At 34.1% G+C, this 23837-nt stretch overlaps 2 protein-coding genes across 2 annotated transcripts; one reads left to right on the plus strand and one right to left on the minus strand.

Annotated features, from left to right (window-relative positions):
- Positions 1 to 4392: 4392 nt before the first annotated feature.
- LOC145566711 (protein FAR1-RELATED SEQUENCE 5-like) lies at positions 4393 to 5761 on the minus strand. The gene is made up of 3 exons (XM_081626043.1): positions 5207 to 5761; positions 4924 to 5070; positions 4393 to 4707 (listed from the first exon to the last, which is right to left on the minus strand). Exons 1-3 carry the CDS (start codon positions 5759 to 5761, stop codon positions 4393 to 4395), a joined length of 1017 nt encoding a protein of 338 aa, XP_081482169.1.
- A 7758-nt stretch (positions 5762 to 13519) lies between these two features.
- On the plus strand, positions 13520 to 14885 carry LOC145566712 (protein FAR-RED IMPAIRED RESPONSE 1-like). The gene is made up of 3 exons (XM_081626044.1): positions 13520 to 14107; positions 14259 to 14419; positions 14510 to 14885. Exons 1-3 carry the CDS (start codon positions 13520 to 13522, stop codon positions 14883 to 14885), a joined length of 1125 nt encoding a protein of 374 aa, XP_081482170.1.
- Positions 14886 to 23837: the final 8952 nt, after the last annotated feature.

The following is a 23837-nucleotide window of genomic DNA, read 5'->3' on the forward strand; positions in this document are numbered from 1 at the left end:
CGACGAGGTTTGGGTTCTGGGTAATGGTGGGGCTGGGGTAGCGTCGTCAGTGGGGGATCGGGAAACTCTAGACGCTGGCAGGAGGTGGTGAACTGGTGTGGGCTGGCTGGGTTGGTGGTTATTCTTTTTAGTTTTTTTTAAGGGTTTTTTTTTTTTTTTTTTTTTTTTTTTTTTTTTAACTAATTAACTTTCATTAATGTCATAAGTGAGATGAAATTTTTAACTAAGGTCATTTTGTATAATTAAAAAAAGGGGAGGTCACCATTGGGGCGTAGCAGAAGTTGAGGGTCACCGTTGAGAATTTCCCGATAGATTATTACTTGATTATAAAAAAATAGCCGTTTGGATTTGGTACTATGGATGTTTACGCGCAAAATCTATTAGTAATTTCCTTTGGTAAATTAATTTTGGAAAGTACTTGTACATCAAGTTAATTTTTCTTAATTAAACCTGGTCAACAATAACATTATTGTGGACCAAAATCTCACGTGCCAATTTACTCACCCAAGCTTCTTACAAATTAATTGCTCCAGATTACAACCACCTATTTCTTTCCTTTATTTTGCAAGAAGCTGACACTTTCTCTCTCTTCCAACTTTCCCTTCTTGCATTTTCTCTCTTTCAAAGGCAAGACTTCTACACATTAGGAGAGCCTTCAGAAATCATGAGCAGTAGTATTTTGGATTGCTGGGCATTGCTTCTCAATGAAAATCAGAAATGTCTTAAGGATGGACCTCAGAAATTGTACTTTGGTTCTTCAATTAGTGTGAGTTGTTTAATTATTTCAATGTTTACACATGTTTATACTTTTCACTTATTTTTTTATTTGTGTAAATATTATGAAGGTTACAATAGTAGAAGCTGCCGGCAGTGATGACAATTCACAACTAGTGGTCAATGTTTATCAAGAATTGGAGGAGTGGATGAATATAGCTTGCAATAATTTTGGTTTGTCAGAAGTGGAGCTGGTAATACTTTCTATTTTTTTATGCTTTGAAAAATATAGTTCCCTTTTTTTATGTTATAGATACCTTTTTTTAAATGAGAGTGCCTATTGAAATTTGCATAAGTATATATTTAAAAGAGGTCACTATAATATCAAAAATGGAATCTATATGTGTTTTTTTTTTTTTTTTTATTCTGACTAATGGCGGTATCATTGTTGCAGATATTTTTACCTTGTCTTTGGGGCAATCACTATTGCTTATTTGTGGTGAATTTGACTGAAGGAAAAATTCAGTTTATTGATAATTTGAATTATGATGAGGATAATCGTATCTTCTTGAAAAGTTGTCTAGTCTCTTGGTATTACTTTCTCACTCTTCCATATTCTCACTATTTTCTTGTCTAATAGGTTTTGATTGTGAGTTTTAGGAATTAGGATTTGGACAAATGTTAAACTAGTTTAAAATTTTTATGCTTTAGATTTCAATGCCATTGTTTGTTTTGGTATGGATATTATATATGCATATTGTCTATTATTATGATAGCTTCTTAAATAGGAAATTGAAATTCTGAAGTCTGCAATTTGTACAGCATTAGTAAGGTCTTATATTCTTGTTTACTATGGAGTTTTGCCTCTGTTTTCAAGGTTATGAGTTATGATTGATTATGGGCTGTAATTAGTCATTAATTATTGATTGTTGGATGAAGCTGGGTGTTAATCATTTACTGTGTTAGTATTTTGATATTAGCGCTGGATGGACTAGAAATATGGGTTTGTAGTAGTCTGCCGATGTTACTGTTTCATGGGGCTGTAATGCCTGGTAAAGTGGTAAGAAAAGGGCTCTTTTATACAGCTCTTGAATTCACATTTTGGACTGTAGTTAGGTGCTTGAAGCTTAAAATAGTTTCTATACTACTTTTAACTTTTATGTCAAGCAATCCCCATAGAATGTGAATTACTACTTCACATACTAAGTGGTGCATATTTTGCTGTCAATCTTTGCTTAAAACTTTATATACTAGTTAGAAATTAGATTTGGGTAGGCAAGAAAGCAAGTTTGTCTTTAGTATGAAGTATATATTACTTTATTCTGAGAATGATCTGGTTGTAACATTGGAACCTTAGAACACTAATTTGAGAAATTTTATGTGCATGTTATTGGAAAGTTTGTTCTTGTGAGCTATTTGCATCTGGGCCATACATTTTGGTATGGATATTATATATGCATGATGGTTATTCGTGTATATGTATTTCATTGTTTGCACTACCTTGATGGTCCCTGGTTTAGATTGTTAACATAGTTACTAAGATAATTTGTCGCATGTGATCTTTCATGATTGGTTACAGGATGGTTGTTATAGTGACTCTTAATAGATCATTTAATGCGACTGTGATCTGATTATATGCTTTTTTGCTAGTGTGATATGATCAGTACCTTCTTTGATCAAAGGCTTACTCAATCTGGAGCTATGGTTGACTACGCTGAATTAGAGATCTAGCAAAGATAATTCAGATTCTGGAGTTTATATATAATGAACATGCTTTTATTCAATGGAGCTGATGAGTTTAAATGTGAAATTTTAAAAATAGTTATGATTCTATCCCTTTTAAATTATTTGTTTTATTTCTTTTAATTAATATCACAATATCTTATATTGATAATTTACTTTTTTTGGCTTCAAATAGGAAGATTCTCCGGATTCAAATTGCTGCATCTTTGGTGTTATCTGATATGAATGAAGCTAGATCAATGTAATTGGTAAGGTGGCTGAATTCAAACCTGATAGGCAGCGTCTTTCAAAAGAGGTTGAAGAAAGAAGGAAGAAAGAGATTGAATAGAGGAAGAATAAGAAGAAGCCGACTATAGACAAGAAGAAGAAAGGAAAGGCTTAAGATGTCAGAACATTGTGTAACTGATTTTTTTGACTTAGTTGTGATCATAATTTTCTGATGCTAAGCAAAGTACTTTGCAGATTGTATAGCTAATTAGTATTCATTCAACTTTTGTGTAGGTTATTGAATGAAGATTGGAAAAATATTCATTTTGTGTAAACAAGCTTTTGCCAATATTATATGAAAATGGTATATTGTTTGTTTAATTCAATTATTAAAGTTTTCTATTATCATAGGTCACTATATGTTAAAATAAAGTCACTATATTATTTATAAGGTCTTTATTTGGTGAAAAAAGGTCACTTCGTTTTCAATATTTTATAGTGTCAAAATTAAGGACTATGTTTTAAATTAATGGTAATTATCGTAGGTCACTATATGTTAAAATAAAGTCACTATTTTATTAATAAGGTTACTATTCTAAATATAAAGGTAACTATGTCAAAATTATGGACTATGTTAATTAATGGTAATAAACTGACAATACAAGGGTATTCTAAATATAAAGGAAACTATGTTAAAATTAAAGGTTACTATGTTATTCATAAAAGACACTATTTTATAATAATCAGTAGTTGGTTATAAGATTTGAGCATTTCATTTTCTTGATTTCTTATCTGTTGATCACAGGAAACATTGAAACAACATAGCTTTAACAACTAAAAGGAGCCTTCGTTTAACAACTAAAAGGAGCCTTCCGTGTAGTACAACAAACTACCAATTAACAACAAGTTTAGAGAAGGAGGCTTTGTGTATAAGGTATTATAGTACTCATCTGCTTTATTCCTTGTTTGTTTGAAAAGGATTAAGTACAATTAAGATCAAATTAAAAGACACTATATCATAACAAAAGACACTATGTCAATCATGAAAGACACTATATCATAAAAAAAGACACTATGTCAATCATAAAAGACACTATATCAGTATTTAAAAGATATAAAGTTTCCAAGAATGAAATTACAAATAAAAGGTAACCATGTAACAATACAGGTTACTATGATAAAATATGGTGTTCTTAAGATAAAATTTGATGTCTTCAGACTATCAGAGCATATACTTATTATTAATATTTGGTGTTTTGGCACAAATTCTCTATGCTTCCTCCTCTTCCCCTTTTTCATGTAGTCATAGCTTCCTGGAATCCTTTTATTTGATTGGCCTCCTTTAGTTTTTGCACGAGCTGGGTCCAGTACTTGAACCACACTAGATGAAGTTGCTTCTACACCTGTAATGTTCTCATAATGGTTGTTAGTTGACTTCATAGCAGAAATAATCTCATCTATTGCACTTGAGTCTTTTGCAAAGCTTTCTTCTAAGACTTTCCTTGCTTGTTCAAACTTATGGCTCTTAAGGATTAGACTATAATACTTTCTCACCATGTGTAGCCGCCAGGGTGTGAAGTTGTTTAATGTCCCCTTCATCCTTTTCTTCGCCTCCATACTTTTCCAAACTTCAACCTTAGCCATTTTAGTCCACCTGAAAGATATGTATTGCTCTGGAATTTTTTCAACAGAATGCATGTGCAAGATTCTAAGGCTATGGAAGCATAACTAACCAGACTCTTCAAAATTCTTGCATGGACATTGAATTGTATGGTTTACTGGATCATAAGTTACTGCTTGAGTTGTGCCATCTCTGCCTTCAAGGTACACTTGGTAAACCATTTTGCCTCCATTAATCAATAGCAGTTTAGTTTGAGATCCAATGGCTAGGTTGAATTCTTCTTCAAAGTCCCTGAATAATGTATGTGTATAAACATCAGCAGCATGTTTAAGTAAGGCAGACATTGGATAACTGGAAGGAATTGATTTTATGCTATTGAACTCATAAAAATCCTCATTCCTTCTCCAAGTCTTCACTGTCTTCTAAAATATGTTGTAGAATTCTGTCAAACTTGTCTTCTTGTTTGCTTTGAATCCCACTGTGTGATTTGTGCTCTCACTTCTCTAAGACGACAAGATTTCCACGGAGAAAAAGTCCTTACTTAGAGTTGTTGACCACTTGTGCTTTAGTGAGTATAACCTTTTGAACCAACTATTGTTTTTCAGTTTCTACTTTGTCGTCATTGAATCCCACCATACTTTAAACTGAGCTTCGGTAATACAACCACTCAAGCATTTCACGAAAGCGGCTTTGAATGTGTCATCACTCTTCAAAACTCCAAATCTTGTTACAACATTTTGAATCAAGTGCCATAGACATAATCTATGTCTAGTATTTGGAAATACCTGCACATTTTTATACAGTTACTATAGTTTCAAAAATGGTTACTGCATTTAAAATAGAGGTAACTAAATATAATTTCAATACAAACATATTTAGATGTAGTGGTATTCAAAAAGTTCCTTCAAAATTAGAAATTACCTTTGGAATTGCTGCTGCCATGGCTGCATCTTGGTCTGTAAATAGTGAGATAGGACATTTACCACCCATTGCCTTTTTGAAGGTCTCAAATAGCCACACAAATGAATCTGTGGTCTCATCACCAATAAAAGAACAAGCAAACATAGTGTTCTTCCAGTGGTTGTTTATTCCTACAAAGGGTGCGCAGATGAGGTTGTAACGATTCGTCCTATATGTGGTGTCAAATACAGTGACATCCCCGTATATTTTGTAATCTTCAAGAATGGAATCCCTCCAAAACAAGTTACAAACCTTTCCATTTGCATCCAACCTTACTCTGAAAAAGAAGTTAGGGTCCTCAGAATAAGCTTCCTGTAATTTATCACAAACTACTTGAGAATCTCCTTTTTCAATGGCCTTTATTTTCAGTTTATAACAATAATTCATTTGGTCTTTCACTATATGACCAATAGCATCTTCTCCTCCAGCTTCATTTGACATGTAATTAAAGGATTCCATAGGTCTTAGTCCAGATTCTTGCATGGCCTCAATCGCTTGCCCTTTAATTCCAGTCATTGGACGCTCTGAACGGTGGAAATGGTTCCATTGTGGTCTAGTGAGTGGATGATTGTGCACCAACACATGCTGCACTATCTCAAATTGCCCCTCCTCATTCAATTTTGCTATTATCAAAGCATTACAGTTTGTCCTTGTTATTGGAACTCTCCTATTTTGTCTAAGTTAAGAATATTAGTCTAGCTAAAATTATTTGTTGATAAGGATTTATTTGACTTACATGGTTTGGAGAATTATTGGAATTGATAATACAACACTCGTATTCTTAAATATTAAATTTTATTTGATTCAATCTAATATGTATTTCGTATTTGTTAATTTTAACTCAATTATAATATGGGTGTTGTATGACTAGATGGCAATATATTTTTTTAAAAACTTAATTAATACAGTAAATATTCCATCATGAAATTGTCTTCAATTAATTTAATTTATAAAGCTTACTCAGTAGTTGATTGGTTCATTAATAACTGAATTCAAAGTAGTGTATTAACATATATGTCAAATTTGAATATGTTAATTATTGTAGAACGAAATGATGTATTATTATAAGGGAGATTGATTTCATGCTTTGTGAATACGGAGTGCTAGCTTATACATACTTGCTCTGTTTTTTGTTTGTTTACACAATTTTTTACAACATTCGCCAACATGCTATTTTAATGATTAATATAACGAATTAGTAATAAGTAAAAAATTATAAAAATTAATATTATGAAAATGTATTTTGAGACGGTTTTATCAAAACCCTGTACAACTCTGTTTTATTGTAACTATAAGGAAAATTTGCAAATTGCAGCCATTTAAAGTTCGTATTTTGCAAATTACAGCCATTTAGAAAAAAAATTGCAAATTGCAGCCCAAAAGTTCACACAAATTGTAAATTGCAGCCCGATTCAACTTTTTCATCGGTTTACATGTCGAAAAATCTTCGTTTAAGGTTTTAGGGGTCATTTTAGCTCTTAGGGGCCCGAATTGAGCTCTGAATTAGCAAAAAAATAACGTAAGTGTCTCTTTTTTACAGTTTCCCACAAATCGATACATTTTTGTTATGCAAAATGAGGCACTTGCGTTATTTTTTTGCTAATTTCGAGCTCAATTCGGACCCCTAAGTCCTAAAATGGCCCCTAAAACCTTAATAGAAGATTTTTCGACTTGTAAACCAATGAAAAAGTTGAATCGGGCTGCAATTTACAATTTATATGAACTTTTGGGCTGCAATTTGCAAATTTTTTTAAATGGCTGTAATTTGAAAAATACGAACTTTAAATGGTTGCAAGTTGCAAATTTACCTAACTATAAATGACAAAATCTAATCTTACAAAGTACGGAGCATTAGATTTGAATATTTGATGAATAGGGTCAAAGTCAAAATGTGAAATAGATGAAGTATTTCTTAATTGGTAGGAGTAGTCTCGATCTTCAAAATTAGTTTGTGCTTTTTGTATCTTCCTATTGACAAAAAGATATACTTCGTACGAGTACAACTCAAGGAACTTTATTACTGTATATCAGTAATATCACAATTTGTACATTTTTGCATGTTGGGTATGACCCAAATTTTATAAGCCCATTATTTTATGGAGTATTGTGCACATTCTAAAGGCTTTTGGAATAATCAAGCAATGTCATTACTTGCTCTTAATTTCTTTAGAATAATATCCTACTTGAATGTTCTAGAGCATTATTGACATTGAAAGCTATTAGCTAGAATATAATACATGGTTCGTGAATTTTATAGAACATTATGGATAAAAGAATGATGGAGCAATTTCTAGAATATTCCAGCCATTTCTTCCAAGCTCCATTTACACCTATAAATATAGGTTATGGGCATTCAATCATTGAATACAACACAACACAAGAAGCCATACCATATATAAGTCTTCCTACATACTACACCTCCTTGTACTATTTACCTTCTTTACGAATTCACTATTCCTACTTTGTAAAACTCCTTAGAGAGTAACATAGAGAGAGTCGTATTGTAATATAAACCCTTTCAAGGATTCTTGTACTCTCCTATTTTCAAATAGTGGAATAAAAGTGCTCGTCGTTACATAAAATCCTGTGTTCATTTATATTAATTATCTTGCCAATTATCAATTCAATTTATACTTCTCAATCAAATACATCTTCACCTCCGTTGTGCACTCACCAACCTTAACAGTGCAGTTGCGAAACTTGGAAGAACTTCAAGAACAAAAGGCTGATGGCATCAAACTTGAAGACGGTGTTTCCCTTCAAGATCCAATCTAAATTTCAACGTCTTCAAAATTCAAAGGTATAGTCCTGATACATATTGTGTAAGTTTTTTTTTTTTTTTTTTTCCTACTCCTTAAGTATTGTTTGATGTATTCTCGTTAAAAATAAATAAATAAATAAATAAACTAGAGTGCTCCGTATAACTTTTCTTGAAAGGTAACTGTAGACACCCATTTGTGTCTCCTCAAAACCAAACCCAGTGATGAATACCTGTCACGTCAAACCATAATCGAATGAGGTGAAAGTGTGAAAAGTCAAGTGTTGCGGTTAGTTTTTATTAAAATCTTTCTTTCTGTTTTCGAAAACCCACTCTATTTTATAAAAACGTCCAATTCAGTTTATTTTGGTCCATGATAAGGGTCCAATAATGGTGTAGTTGGATGAGGCTTGAAAATACCTTTCCAACGATATATTATAAGCCCAATTCCGATGAATAATGAGGAAGTTATGGCCAAAATACTAAACTGGGCCCAAACCGGATTTTACCTACGACCCAATGATCATGAGGAGGGTCCAAAGGTTCAATCCTATTCCTAAACTAATTAGGATTGATTAGAATCTTCTATAAGTTTCTAAAATATCTTAATTATCCTTTTTTGAAAAGATAAGATTATAGAGTTTGATTTGAATATAAACTTTCCTTTTTTAAAACTTTCCTAATTCTATTCGGATTTAAAGATGTTCAAAGATAGTCGGATATTATTTTCGTGATTCATATTTTTTATCCAAATTTTATATGGTTGGATAGATCTTGAAATTATCTTTCCAATTATATATTATAATATTAAATCCGAGCTATAACGAAAAAGATATTAAAGATATACGAAACTCTATCCAAAACTGACACCGTCCTACTATTTCAGCCATATCTTTTTATCTACAAAATATTTTAATCTGATTCTAATTGCATTTGAAAGTAGACTTCAAGAGCTTTCCAACGACATATTATATGACTTATTTGGACTTCTAGATCAAAAGATATGATAAAAACAAAATCCGCAAAAATTGTCTCTGTCGCCAAACGATAGGCTTGTCGCCTCGCGACAGACTCTGTCGCCTGGCGACAGGATAAATTTCTGGCGATAAGATCGGTTTGTTAGTGACAGAGTGGAGTTTTATTCCTTATCAAATTCTATGATTTTCCGGACTATTTTCCTATAAATAGGGTCCGAACTTCTGTTTTCATTCATCAACAATCAATTCATCAACTTTCATCATCTTTCATCAATTCTCTCTATTCTCTCTTGAGCAATATTACTTAATTCTTATTTTTCTCTCTCTTTCTAACCAACCTTTTACAAAATACAATTCCGCATTCACAAGACTTAGAATCACTTAGCCAAGTTCGAAGTTGCCTTCGCCCTAGATGTGAAAGGTTGATAATTTCTGAGGATTTGGTCCAAAACTAGTCAAAACTTTATTTAATTTGATTTCAATTTAGTTCTTTAATTGTTCTTTATTTATTTTCATTGAAGTTTACTAACTTGTGTATTTTTTTATTAGAATGAGGTACGAGGCTTCAAAGTATGTAATCTTATTACTCTCTTTCAATGTAGAAAGCATGTTTAGATTTGTTTATTATTGTCTTATAATTCCTAGTATCATGTTAGGATGTTTAATATTCCTAGTATCATGTTAGGATGTTTTTATGCTTTCTAGTATCATGTTTAGGGTGCCTTTACTCTTTCTAATATCATGTTAGTACCATGTTAGGTTTAAAGCTTTGATCTTTATTGTTTAGTGACATGCTAGGGTTTGTTATTAATCTTGTTAGTATCATGCCTAGGATCTTGCTATTATTAAGCTTTATTATGCCTTATCATGCTATTATCATCATTATTGTTATTGATTTATTATTATGTTTCTTGATATTATTTATTATTTTATTGCTTGATCACACCTTTTATGATTGTTAAAGGGAATTTGTACTTGAAATCACGCTTAATAAGATAATTATTAATTTGGTTTAGGCTAATGTGATTTTAACTCAAGTGATCGCCAATAATAGTATTATTTGTGCATTAATATTCAACCAACATAGCTAAACAGGGTAGGATTAATATAATGTTTGTATGTTATTCAAAAAGCGCACATGAATACGAGCAGAACAAAGTAGAGGCCTATTTTATAGGGCGGGTCCTTTCTTTTGTAGATTGGATTGGTACCCTCATCCCCGGACCCTATTTGGTTCAAGACCTTATGGAGTAGTTGATGGTCCTTTTGGATTGTCTTTTGGGTTTACAAGTTCCTAAAACTTGTTGGCGACTCTTTTTGCTCTTTTTCTTTTCCTTTGGAACGCCACCGTACTTTAGTGTATGATCACAGTGGGGTTCAAGTTTGGGGTTATCATAATGCTTGAAATATTCCCTACAGTAACTCAAATTATGCAATGTGCATTTATGTATATAATGTCATACTCAAATTTGGGAAAAGAAATTGTATTTAAGTTAATATGATAATAATGGTAGTTAATTGTTACTCCCTCCATCCCTTAATACAAAGCCTTTTAGCATTTATTACTCACATAATAAAGAGAAAGAGGCTTTGTATTAATGGACGGAGGAAATATTAATTAGTATAGGTTGCTTTAGTGGCTAAAGATCTACCTTTGGGTATTGCTGCACGCAAGTACTCTGAATATGCAGGAACACAATATTGTCGGCATGTATCAATTGACAAGGTACAAGGCAATCCAAAACTATTCTTTAATACAATGATATAGATAATCAATTATTCCCAACTGTTTCTAAAAGTTTTTCTGTTTAAAATTTAGACAATATTCACAACTTAGAAGAATTTTTAATTCTTTTTTCAATATGTACAAAACTTTAAAGTATAGTCAAATGAAATCTTATTTGGTTCATCTCAATAAGTGTTTTTACAATACCAAATTTTATATTTTTTAACTAATATGTAATTAGAGATTTATATTCTTGTCAAAAAAATAGAGATATTAACGATTCAATTGTCCACGTACTACAGATGTGTCAAAAGGCTATGGGTCAAGTAAAAAAAAAATCACAATTATTATGTGAATAGTCAACAAAGTCAAACTATACCACTTAAAAAATAAATGGGAGATAAATGGTCAAGTATATTACTTTGTACTCCGTATTGTAATTCTTTTATATATACAATAAAGATTATAGGATGGTATTATTCTTGAAATTAATAAATTTGACCTTATCATCACATATCTAAACTAGCATCCTTTTATTCAATTCTTTTTGTCCAGAAGCATCCTTTTATTCATTTATATATATTTCAACTAAAACTTTACTAATATTCGTGTTTCTATTGCTTTGTGAGGGTATAGCATGAAGATAAAAATTATTGGTTATCAATAATCACTAACACAACAAAAGCAATTGGATATTATCCAGAAGAATTATTTTCGTTTCTAGATTATTTTAGCCAAGTTGAATGGGGAGGTGTGATTTCTAATCCCAGACAAAGTTATCCACCGCCTGAGATAGGCAATGGGAAGAAGGTACTCTACAACCCTTTCTATGGAGCATATGTTATGCACTCATAAGGTTTGGGATTGTGAAGCGTCATATATAGTTAAAGAAGTTGGTTGGGAAAATGAAAAATTCGGTCGACTGATGTTGAGGCTGTCCCCATTGATATCCGATATCAACAAAGTTTGTTAATAACATGGCATAGCTGTAAATAGTTGGCATGAATTTCTGAAAATTAATGTTTTAGTAGTGGAATGGTGACGAGGACACCGTTTTGTGTCAGTTGTAACGGTATTGTAATTCCTCCCAAGGCAAACAAAGTAGCACACCACCATCACCACACTTGCTTCTTTTTCACTCCATGAACGCCACCAACAACCCCCTTATTCCATGAATACCGGACGGACGGCGGCTTCGCCGCCAAACTTAGAGAAAACCTTAAGAAATAATACATAAATTAGGGGAATGTTAAACCCAAAATGGTAGGTGTCTTCGAGCAACGGTATTTGGGTTTAACAATAGAGCAACTTTGGGGTTCGATTTGACGAAAATCGAGCTTGAAGAAAGCTTCGTGGATTCAATTGTTGATGAAGTTGCTCCAAACTTGGGTTAAAGAAGGTAAAATTGTGTCTTTTTCGGTGGTTGGCAGGAACTCATGATAAATGAAAGATTTAGGGAATATTTTCCTTGAATATTAACAATTGGCTAGCCAGAATATGAGCTGACCCCATTCATCTTCAAGATAAACGCGGAATGTTTATCATAGGGGCATTTCGTAAATAATGGGAACAGTGGTTTTTCCACATAGGCTGCCTAGTCAGTAGATCAGGAGCTGCGTTGTCATGGGTTGCTGAATAGGAGAACACGTGGGAAAACAACTCTGTGAAGCCGTGATTGACGGTCTGTTATTTTAACTAACTGCCGTTAACTTAGATTTTTTTATGAGGAACGATTTTCCTACTTAGTTGTAATTGGGAACGAAGTCGAGAAGACGCAGCTTAAACCCATCCCAACCAGTAGAGATGCTTAAAGATCTAAAAGTAATGTGTCGGCTACACGGACAGCTTGATTGAGCGTTGGTTAATGTTCGACATCGTTAGATCTGGTAAGTTTTTGTATTTTCAATAATGTAATTGTAGATCAGTGCATATAAATCGGATAATGTAAGCGTGCATTTTTTTGATATGATCAGTGTAATGACAAAATGAATATGATTACTTAGTAGTATAAATTCGACTAATAATGAATATATTTGCTCAATGTAAGTGTAATTAGACAACAAGATAATGAATTACATATGTCAAAGCATGATTCTAAGGTTGGAGATCTATATGTTATTGTGGATCTGGGGTGAATGAGGGTTTAGTCACAAGTTATCTACTAAATTTACGTGAATGTCTTTGAGAATCAGGAATCAAAGTAATGTAGTATTTAAGTTAAATTGAGATTGTGCATATGGAGTGGTACGTGTTTGGTGTCATGGGTTTATGGATATGTTTGTATGTTGAAATTTGCTATGTGTAATCCTGCTTCTTGTTGCATGTTTGTAGATTTGTGTGGTGTTTGTATCATAAACTTTGGTTGGGAATGGATTAACGGTTTAGAATCGCCGGGTGCATTTTGTAATGATATAGCTTTGCAAGACAAGGGGAACGGTGTGAGGTGTAGGGTGTTGAATCCTGAACAGGGTAACCGAGGGGACGACATATTAAGTGGTGATAATGTCAATGTAAGTGTTCCGGTTGTAGATGGTGAGCATAGCCCACACAATTCGCAAGGGAACGCGTATATTTCTCCAATCAATACGGTTGGGACAGTAGAAACCATTGTTGCGAGTAATCATGATAATGTTGTCGAAGAACCGAAGCTTGGCATGGTGTTTAATTCATGGCAAGATGTTGAATTGTATTACAAAGAATATGCTGAGGTAAATGGATTTGGAGTGAGTAGGGTTCAAGGTGTGTATTCCAAAGGGGAGGGGTGAGATCGGATATCTACAACGTGGAGGTGTGAATGTTATGGCAAACCTGACATGAGAGCGCAAAGGGAAGCGAAGAAGAGGGCTAAGGCGATGGGAATGAGTGGTTCCGGTGGTTTAGTGGGTGGGGTGGTGGAGGAGGACGATTTGAGTCGGTGTAAAAGAAGGTCTAAGAAATGTGAGTGTAAAGCAATGCTTTATGCAAGTGTTAATCATGATGGACAATGGGAAATAAAGAAGTTGGAGTTGGAGCATTCAAACCATATTCCTAATCCTTCCTTGGCAAAGCTCGTTAAAGAGTATAGAATGAAGCAGTTTACTCCAATGGCTCGCAAGCAGTTAATTACTTTGTTCGATCAAGGGGTATCGGTGTCCCAAATTCATGGGTGCATGGGCTTTGAGTTGGATAGGACGGGAATTTTAGCACTTACAGTTAAAGACCTTCAACATGAGGTCTATAAAAGTAGAAGATTGAAAATGGAGGGTGGTGACTCAGTTGCAATGATGAGTTATTTTCAAAAAATACAAGCTAGGGATGTCAATTTTTACCATACACAAAGGCTCGATGAACAAGGAAGGTTAAAAGACGAGTTGTGGGTTGATGCACGAATTTGTGCTGCGTACGAGGAGTTTGGCGATGTTGTCTGTTTTTTATGCAACCTACTTAACCAATGAGTACGACCTTCCTTTTGTAAATTTTGTTGGTGTTAGCCACCATGCACAAACAATTTTAGTAGGATGTGCACTGGTGTCTCATGAAGATTGTGATACGTTTCGCTGGGTATTTAAGCAGTGGTTAGAGTGTATGAATGACAAACCCCCGAAATCAATTCTCACAGATCAAGCAGTTGCTATGCGCAAGCCCCTTGAAGAGATCATGCCGAGTACTCGTCACTGTTGGTGCATTTGGCACATAAGGAGAAAGATTCTAGAAAAACTTGGTAAATGTGACAGGTTAGTGAATTAAATTGGTAAAAGTCCTAAACCAAGACTTGTAATATTTGTGCACAAAATATTTTTTGGATGATGATAATTGTTTTGTAGGTACAATGACTTCAAAAGCATGTTGAAGAGCATTGTCTACGAAAGTTTATCAATTCAAGAGTTTGAGAATAGATGGTCTGAACTAATTGTGACTTTCAAGTTGCAAAGCAATGATTGGTTGAACAGTTTGTATAAAGAAAGGCATATGTGGGTTCCCGTGTTCATGAAGGAATTTTTTTGGGAAGGAATTAAGACCACACAACGAGTCGAGAGTATAAACAGTTTTTTCGATGGGTTTCTTACCCGGAACACTAAACTGTTTGAATTCCCCGTGAAATATGAAAACACTTTGAAGAAGCGGGTCCGGGACGAGACAGACGCGGATGCAAAGTGCTCCAAGTACATTAGAAGACTTGTCAGTGGTTTCCATGTATAGAAGCTATTCCAAAAAATATACAAGGGCACCAAGTTTCAAGAGGTTCAAACTAAATGCATAAGAATGATGTACTGCGTTCCACGTCAGGAGACCGAGGTGACTGACTTACTAATTCAGTATGTAATCGAAGACCATGTTTGGGCTGTTCCCGAAGGGAAGAGTGAGGATGTTCTAACGGACCGACGAAGATTTTACTCCGCTACTTTTATCAAAGAAACAAAGGTGGTCTGCTGTGATTGTCGGAAATTTGAAACTGATGGTATAATGTGCAGGCACACAATTAGGATTCTTGATCTCAATCTTGTTAAAGACATTCCTGAGCGGTACATTGTCAGTCGATGGCGTAAGGACATACTACGGAAGCATACCCGAATACAATCTTCTTACCATGACCCTAACAAGACATCCGAGGTGAAAAGGTTTAAGGCTTTGATGACCGCGTTTGAGCCAATTTGTGATGAGGCAGCAATGGTGGACGATGTGACAGTTCGAATGGTGCTGGAAAGTTTGGACAAAATTAAACCACAAGTCAGTGAATGTAGTAAGAGGAAATTAGCACAAACTGTTCCACTAGTTTACCCAGAGAATGGATCACCAACAGTTCATCAAAGCCCCGGTGGCAATGGGACCAGGTCAGCAGTGCAACACCCAGCTGATTTGTCGGATGGTTTTATTGCAGAAGCAGGTTTGTATGATAATCTAGTAAAAGACCCAGTCCAAAGGAAAAGAGCTGAGGAAGGCCAAAATCAACACGTTACAAGGGACTATCAGAAATTGTTTACAAGAAGCCTAGCAAGAAACCACCTCCGAAGAAGGTAATATATTGTAAATTCATCCACCTACATAGGAACCTGCAATTCCTACATGTTGTATTCAATCTAACCTTTAGTATTTGATGAATCAGCAAAAGACGGGTGGTGCGACCCTAGCTATTCGCCCTCCAATGGGTAAAAAACCTGTCTAGAAGCTAATCAAGAAACCTCCTCCAAAGAAGGTAATATTCCCAAACTGGAAGAACCACCTAACATCAAAGTTTTACTCAATGCATTGTATTTATATTGTTAAATCCTTTACCATCTGATGAAATAGCAAAATACGGGTGGTGCGAACCTAGCTATTCCCCCTCCAATGGGTAAAAAAAACCTGTCAAGAAGCCAAGCAACAAACCTCCTCCAAAGAAGGTAATTCGCCCAAACTAGAAGCAGCTACATTCGAATTACGTGCTTAATACATGTTATTTCCATTGTTAATGCCCATTCCTACTAATTGCTGAGTAGCAAAAATTGGGTGGTGACAACATTTCCACCCCCCCTCCAAAGGGTACAAAACCCGTCAAGAAGTCAAGTAACAAACCTCCTCCAAAGAAGGTACTTATTTGCAAACTAGAATGAATTAGCTAAATACAGAATTTGCACTTATTACAAGTGTTTTCCAGTTGTTAATACTTCTAGTACTTTATGATTCAGCAAAAGAATGGTCGGGTGAACGTAGGTAAACCCCCTCCAATGTTAAAAACTCCTGTGAGTAAGATGGTAAGTCCAGCATTGTAACAACTATTTCAATTATGCAAGTGTAGTGTTCTTTATATTTTGTATAAATAAACTGACAACACTGTTTTGGACGCATAGGTTCGGCATACCTCAGCAACCTCACACTTGGAATGGTTGGATCAGGATGATAGTTTACTTGGGGAATGCTCTCATGGTTTGTCTGCACGCCGATAGGAGAACGGTGGTAACCCCCCAGCTAAGGGTAGAAATCCCCGGAACATCACGATAAACATTGCTATTATGCTATTTTGTTGTTGGTTTCCTTTTTTGTTTTTATTTTTTTCAAACAATTTCACTAAGTCGAGGTTCTGGATAACTAGGTTGGTCGTAGTATTTCATCCTCAAACTTAGACTGGTTGGATGAGGAAGAAAGTCTACTCGTGGACTGCTCCATTGACTTATCTGAGACGCTTAGGGAGACATTTGGAAACCCCCCTCCAAAGGGAAAAAAAACATGGAAAGAGGAAGGTAATTTATTTATGGAACTATTTTTTTGAGCAATTATGTATTCCGACCAACGAATAACAATTTGCTCACTCCTCCTTTTCAACAGACCCTTTCATCCTCACAGTTGGTATGGGTTGATGACGATGACAGCCTATTGGACTGCTCTATTGGGTTGTCGGATACATTCTGAACTAAAAACGTTAACCATTTACTTGACGATGTGGATTTCATAACTACTACGCACTTTATTAGTATTTTATGTAATGGCTTAATAAGTGTTACAAGAACTTTATGTTGTGATTTGATGTGTTGATGGCTTAATAAGCGCAAACAATTTGAGACCTTTATGTTATGACTTATATTTTATGTAATGATTTTAAAGACTTTTATTTTATGACTAGAACTTTTTTTATATTAATTGTTAAGTGTTTTTAAGCTATTGAGACCTTAAAAATTTATGGGAATTGGATCATACTGATTCAATAACAGCTTCCGATTATTTATATCTAAAAATCCAAACCCAACTTTTTTATTAGGAACGGGGTGCGACCTTGAAATCGAATAGATACCCCTATTTGGTATAGATTTCCCACTGCATACAACTTGGGCCTTGACTAACAACTAAATCCAATTATACTAATAAGTCAACAAGCCATGTTTCACATATTACAGACCAGTTAAAATGGCTAATCAAAAAGCATAAAAACCCAAAACTAGATCCATTATATTTCTGCATAAACCCACTACAAGTCATGGCCTTATCCACGATAAGTCATTCACTAACATATAGCCCTTGGCCCAATTAATATTGAACCACTAATTCTACAATAGTTCATAATTTGGGCCTTGGCCCAATTAATAACACAATTCACAAAGCAATACGATAATCGATATTTTCCTACAAGATAATCTCAAAATAACAAGCTTTTTTTGGACCATCTAAAATTGAAACGCTTACATGGACCTTGATAATGGACATTCAATCAAGTACAGTAGCCAACTTCCATCCTACCAGCATGACATAGATGTTGGGAAAACACGGGCTGTCTCCTGGGCCTTGTTTACTGGATCATCACCGGGCAACTCAAGGTCGATTCGACCTCTTGCCTTCTTTTCTGAGCCATTTTCACCTCTCAGCACTCTCTCCATAAACCACGGGTTAGCCTTCCACCAACGGCGTCCTGTTACCTTTTTTTCACCATTACCCTTCTTAAAAAACCTCCTTAACCCGAAAAACCTCTTCTTTTCTTTCGTGGTTTTCGGTGAGGATGGTGGCAAGTTCAAATCAACCATCTTGTTACCACACAAGGTACCCTTGTCTTGTTGTCTTGCAACACCTCCGTAGGTTCCACACATTTCCTCACGTGCGAGTTTGTGTTCCCTGAACGAAGGTGTTGGAGACAAATACGGGCATAGTAACAATAGGTTTCTTAAGGACACTTTACTTTCTTCCATTTCAACTTCATCTTCAGAGCACTCCATGGACCTTATTTTCTCAATTAGCAACTCATCAAGATCAACCGACATACCACGTGATCCTAACAACGGATCATCTGTTTGTAGACTCAAAGGAACCATTAGCCGATCCCTAGGACCACAAAATATTTTGGACTTGACATACGTGATGCTAGGCAAATTCCGTACATCCATGGAATCCATATTTCCCCCTATCGATTTGTAAGTAATTTATATTTGGTTTATCAACTATAGTGTGACACACAAATGTGTTGCACCATTTAAACTTTTATACACACTTTGCTTTGGGTGGTTGTGATGCATTAATGTCTTTGTAAAAGAGGGTTCAAGTGCTTTAACAAAGCCAACTTCACAATCGAGTAATTGACCTAGCTGACTAGTTCAATAGATTATTCTGACGACATCATTGGCTTTTGTTGGGAAACTATCTAGAGTTCAATCTAGTCCTAGTCCATATATGTTTTTAAATCTTTATCCATTGGTTTTTTCAAATTTATTATTAATAATTTTCAAGTGCAAACAAGTTATCTATTGGTTGTACAAAATTTATTAGCATCCTTTCAAAAGTAAAATCAACACGTTTGTGGAAAATATTTTCGGATTCTATGCTACTGATTTCGACAGTACCTACTTACTTGAGTAAGTAAATTTTTTTTATGATTTCCTAGCTTAAAAAATTTTGTTTATTTGTTTTTTTTTTCCTACCGTAGTTGTTCCAGTTTTATCATACATAATGCACTGTGTAATTCACATAGTATCCCCTTAAAAACAAAATTAATAAGTAAATAAAAGTTTAATTAAAAAATAAACCAAGCTTCTTTAAGTAAATTACACTTCCCATTTATGTTTATTTCTCCCCTTGAAGGAATTTAATATTCCTTCTTATTATTGAATATTTTTTGACAACAATAAATATTCTATTTGTGTCAAATGTGTACTATACCATGAATTTTGCACATTTAATTAACTACTAATAATATTTAACATTAATTTATAATACTAATTATATTTTACATTAATTGTCCAACAACTTAGCTCTTTCATATCCGAGCTACAGTACGCGACTACTACATTCATTTAGCCAAGGATAATAGCTTGCCATTTACTACCTACTAATACTTAACATAATTACCTTAAAGACCTTCACTGTAAATACAACACTAGGATAGGTGATTTCTAATACTTAGCTAGAATAAAAGCATAGCCGCAACAGAAAATTGAACCCTTCACCAGGTTCTATTACATTACCCAACACACATGATCTAATTAAGAAACAATAGTCTAGCATTACCGATTGTTTAGTTTCACTGAGCTGATAATAGCACCGTTACCTAATGGCACGTCCTCTAGACATCCCTCCAATTGTTTGGGAATACATAAAGACAGTCTTGGTTCTTTATTCCAGCCTCAGAGACAGTGTGAAGATTAGTCACAACAACATTTTCATGGAACCCAATCATGTTGCTTGGACTACATCTCATTCGCACCATACAAAGTAGCATTAGGAAGAGCATTGATTTTCAGCTCCCTTGGACTAGCCATAAGATCTTGCACTGTGAATCGCTTGAAGCGAGTGTCCACGTTATGCTCCGGGGTCTACAAGGAACCAAAAAAAAAATATTACTCTATTTTAAAAACCAGTTACATATTACAAGAAATTCAATCTTTTCGTATAATACGATTTTCATTAACACGGGAAAATTTAAGCGAAAAAAATAAAATTAAAATTTTCTCAACTACAAATATGTCAAATTTTTGGTTACAAATTTACATAATAATCACATGTACAATATGTAACGCATTAGTGAACCACCCTAAAAATAAATTAAATTACGTATGTTTAATTTAACAAGAGAGGGGAGCATGTTTAATATAACGGTATGAAATTAAAAATAAGTTAATGAAATTTCACAAAAATAATAAAACATTTAACATTTTTGCCAAATAAGAGAGAAATTGAATAAAGGAGAGTTGATCATGTTTAAGTTAAAAGGAATAAATAAACTCAAGCAAACAGTATTACATTAAACTAATGTTTTACGAGAGAGAATGCGAGAATATACCACATGCTCCACGAATAACACATCCCCATCTTGTATGCCGGCTACAAAGGCAGTCCCCAAAGAAGGAACAACTACGTCAAAACGCTTGATGATGATGATCTGGTGGACTCCAAGATCCACTCTTGCAGCATAATCGAAATAAATTCGATACATACTTTCGTTCGCAGCAATAGTATAAGCAATCCCGTGGTCATGCAAGTTAGAGCTTCTAACCCGTATATTATAAGAGGGAATGCCTCCATTAAAGTTGTGGGGGATCCCTCCGCCGCCTTGGGCTTGTTGCGTGCAAAGAAGAAGGGGATGCCAAGACTAGCTGGCACATAATGCGCAATAGGTTGCATCACAGGAGCAAAAGCAGGTAGTTGTTCTGGCCCCTGCTATGGATCTTTGAGGCCCTCATGAGGTGGAATATTGAGGTCATGTTGTTCCCGACCATTACCACCGTTACCAGGAATGATTTCAGGGACAACCGGAGGTATTTTTAGGGGGCTGATTCGCAATGGGACCCTGGACAGCATGCGCTGCCGCTGCATTGGCAAGCATTGCCAAATCACGGAGGCCACGACGTGGTTCTGGCCCTTCACGCCTAGGAGGGAGATTTGGCCTACGACCTCTCCTCTTGGAAGTTGAAGGACTGGCTTGTGTTTTTTTAGAAGGAGACATTTTCTAGTGATTCACTAAAGATGGTGTTTTTTTTTTTTTGGTATGTTGAAGATGTTATGGGAAAATGAGAGGTGCAAGGAGGCCATTTATAGCAATAAAAACAACCTTAACACAAGTTGACTGCACTATAACGTTTGTGTGCACTACCCTAGCTTTTGTTTCTATTTTCTACTGTGATACTTGCAAAAGAACACACGCCGTTACGTCACGGTTCAAGAAAGCCATACTCGTGTACAACTGGGTGATATAACTTCTAGTTAAAGTTGCATAAAAAAATAAAATAAAATAAAATAAAATTATGACTACAATAAGTTTTAGTATACATTTACTAGCATTCTCTATTGTAGTGTTACGATTACACTATTTGTAAATGTAATTGTTCGAAATTAAGAAATCAAATAAAATTAATTTCTACGTTAATGTTTATTTTCTTGTACTCAATAAATAAAATTACGCGAACGATACGATCTTAAATAAAATTTCACGTAATCAAGTAGGTTTTGGTTATGACATCTAATTACATATATTAATCATTTTGGTTGAATGACGTTGATTTGAATTACGGGAAATAAATATAAGACTTCTAAAAGTGCAAAATCAATGAGGCCTACTGCGGCGGTTCCAAGGCATCAATATTGTTATTATAATTATTTTTATTGTTGTTTTTTATTTTATTATTAGGTGAACGAATTTATTAGGAAATTATTGTTAGTTTACTTCGGTAAGTAGAAGATAAGCTTAACTTTAAAGATCATATTTGCAAAATATTATCTTCACAAGTTATTCTTAGTTTCATAGTTAGATTAGAATTTGTTTGATTAAAATCGCATTTTTTGGATATGCATTACTTTATTTGTATTTGAAGTCCTTATATGAGGTTAAATTGGTCAATCTAAGTGAAGTGAGTTGGAGATCAATTGCCCAACCAATCCAATTTATTAAAAGGCTATAGCTTCAGCTATGCAATTCATTAGCGGTGCACTATTACATCTATGTCAATGGCTAAGTTGAAGAAACAAAGAAATTTAATAAGTGGCTTGTCACAGTGCATTTCCCCTTATTTCCCTAAACATCATTTTTCGACAACTTTCTATTAATATTATTGCACTAGCAAAGTAAGTACTTAATTTAACATAATTTTAGAGGAGCATTTTATGTATGGTTTTCCATAATTTGTATCGGATTGGATCGTATTAGATCAGATTGACCCTAATTGGATCAAATCCTAAAAAATAAAAAAGGTGAACAATATACGTTGGGTAGAAAATTGATACAGATTTGACATTTACAATGTCATTGATTTCCTTCTACAATATAATTTTTATTTACTCTCTAGTGTAAATTAAAATAAAAAATATATAGTGAGAACCCAAATTTAATCCTTACACCACAAATCAAAACAACAATGTAATTTACCATGTTAGCTTGAGTTGAGTCATGTTTTAAAAATGCAAAAAATATTAAATATATTTAATTAATAGTGGTACATACCGGTACTTTACTTTAGTGGTACATATCGGTATACATTGTTCACTATAGAATTTTCGTACATCACAACTTAATTTTGAATTTGGTATTTCGGTGCTAAAAAATAATGTCTTTTAAAACAAATTCACCGGATCGGATCCAAAACATTGACATTTATTTCGGATTGGGTTAGGAGAAACGTTTGGGTCGAATCGGAATGGAAAATTTGTATTACAATTATAATTCGGATTGGATCGTATTTGGACTTATTCCAAACCGAAGACCAACCGGATACCCCTACTTTTAGAGCGAAAAAAAAATTGAGAATACTTAAATTACTCTTGAATTTTGTCATTTTATGTATATTTTTAAAATAAGCCTGATGAATTAATATTTGTTTTTCATCCCAAAATTTTGTGATTTGTTTTAATCTCTTGTAAGCTATTCTATTATAGTTCATTCTTGAAAAAAAAATTATAAATAAAAAAGATATTGTTGCATATTTCCAGTATAGTTGTTTAGAAAATGTGAAATTATCAGTTACAACCATGATGACAAGGAAGAATTGACAAGATATATAACCACACCATTAAAGAACTTCATCACACCCCATACTTTGTACACTGTTCATTAGCTTCACCAAGTAAATGTGGTAGGAGTTGTATGTTGTGGTCACTTTGTACTTTACCACCGATTGTTTAAAAATAAAAACCGTACAATTACAGCTACCCCTATTTAATATTGTGTTTCTACCTTTTAGCTTAATTCGTAAAATGATAGGAAATAATCTTGAGTACGAGTGTTATGAAAATTTATGTTCATTTATATTGGATTAGTCATTAGTGACTAAGTGTAAATAGGTCACGAATCATCTCGACTCCGGATATGATTAGATTAGCAAATAAATTAGTAGTTGTCTTTGGGGCACCACCAACAAATTCTCGGTGAATCATCTATTTGTAAAACATGATTTAAAAAAAATTATTCATAAATTTTGATTATCAATTAATAGATTCACAAAATTCTCTTCTTCGTTTGTGTTACCTAATTTTTTTATAAACTTGTAATAGTTCAAAGTTTTTCATACGAACCAACTTTACCTAAGTATTTTACCATGTACTAGAAATAAACTAGGAACTTGTCATTACATACCAACTTTCAGAATAATCTTGATATAGGCTACGAAATAACCTCAAACAAAATTAGAACCATTGCGTCAATATTATTAATAAAATTCGTCATTGTATTGTTAAATGTCACTCTAGCTCCCGGAAAAAAAAACGATA

This window comes from Chenopodium album, chromosome 11, assembly GCF_948465745.1.
Source record: "Chenopodium album chromosome 11, dcCheAlbu1.1, whole genome shotgun sequence".
Classification (NCBI taxonomy): domain Eukaryota; kingdom Viridiplantae; phylum Streptophyta; class Magnoliopsida; order Caryophyllales; family Amaranthaceae; genus Chenopodium; species Chenopodium album.

Coding starts and splice junctions, on each gene's coding strand:
- LOC145566712 (XM_081626044.1), top strand. CDS start 13,520: ATGAGAGCGCAAAGGGAAGCGAAGAAGAGGGCTAAGGCGATGGGAATG. Junction 14,108..14,258: donor ACGAGGAGTTTGGCGATGTT/GTCTGTTTTTTA, acceptor GTATTTAAGCAG/TGGTTAGAGTGTATGAATGA. Junction 14,420..14,509: donor AAACTTGGTAAATGTGACAG/GTTAGTGAATTA, acceptor ATTGTTTTGTAG/GTACAATGACTTCAAAAGCA.
- LOC145566711 (XM_081626043.1), bottom strand. CDS start 5,761: ATGACTGGAATTAAAGGGCAAGCGATTGAGGCCATGCAAGAATCTGGA. Junction 5,071..5,206: donor TGGCAGCAGCAATTCCAAAG/GTAATTTCTAAT, acceptor AAAAATGTGCAG/GTATTTCCAAATACTAGACA. Junction 4,708..4,923: donor TTACCGAAGCTCAGTTTAAA/GTATGGTGGGAT, acceptor AACATATTTTAG/AAGACAGTGAAGACTTGGAG.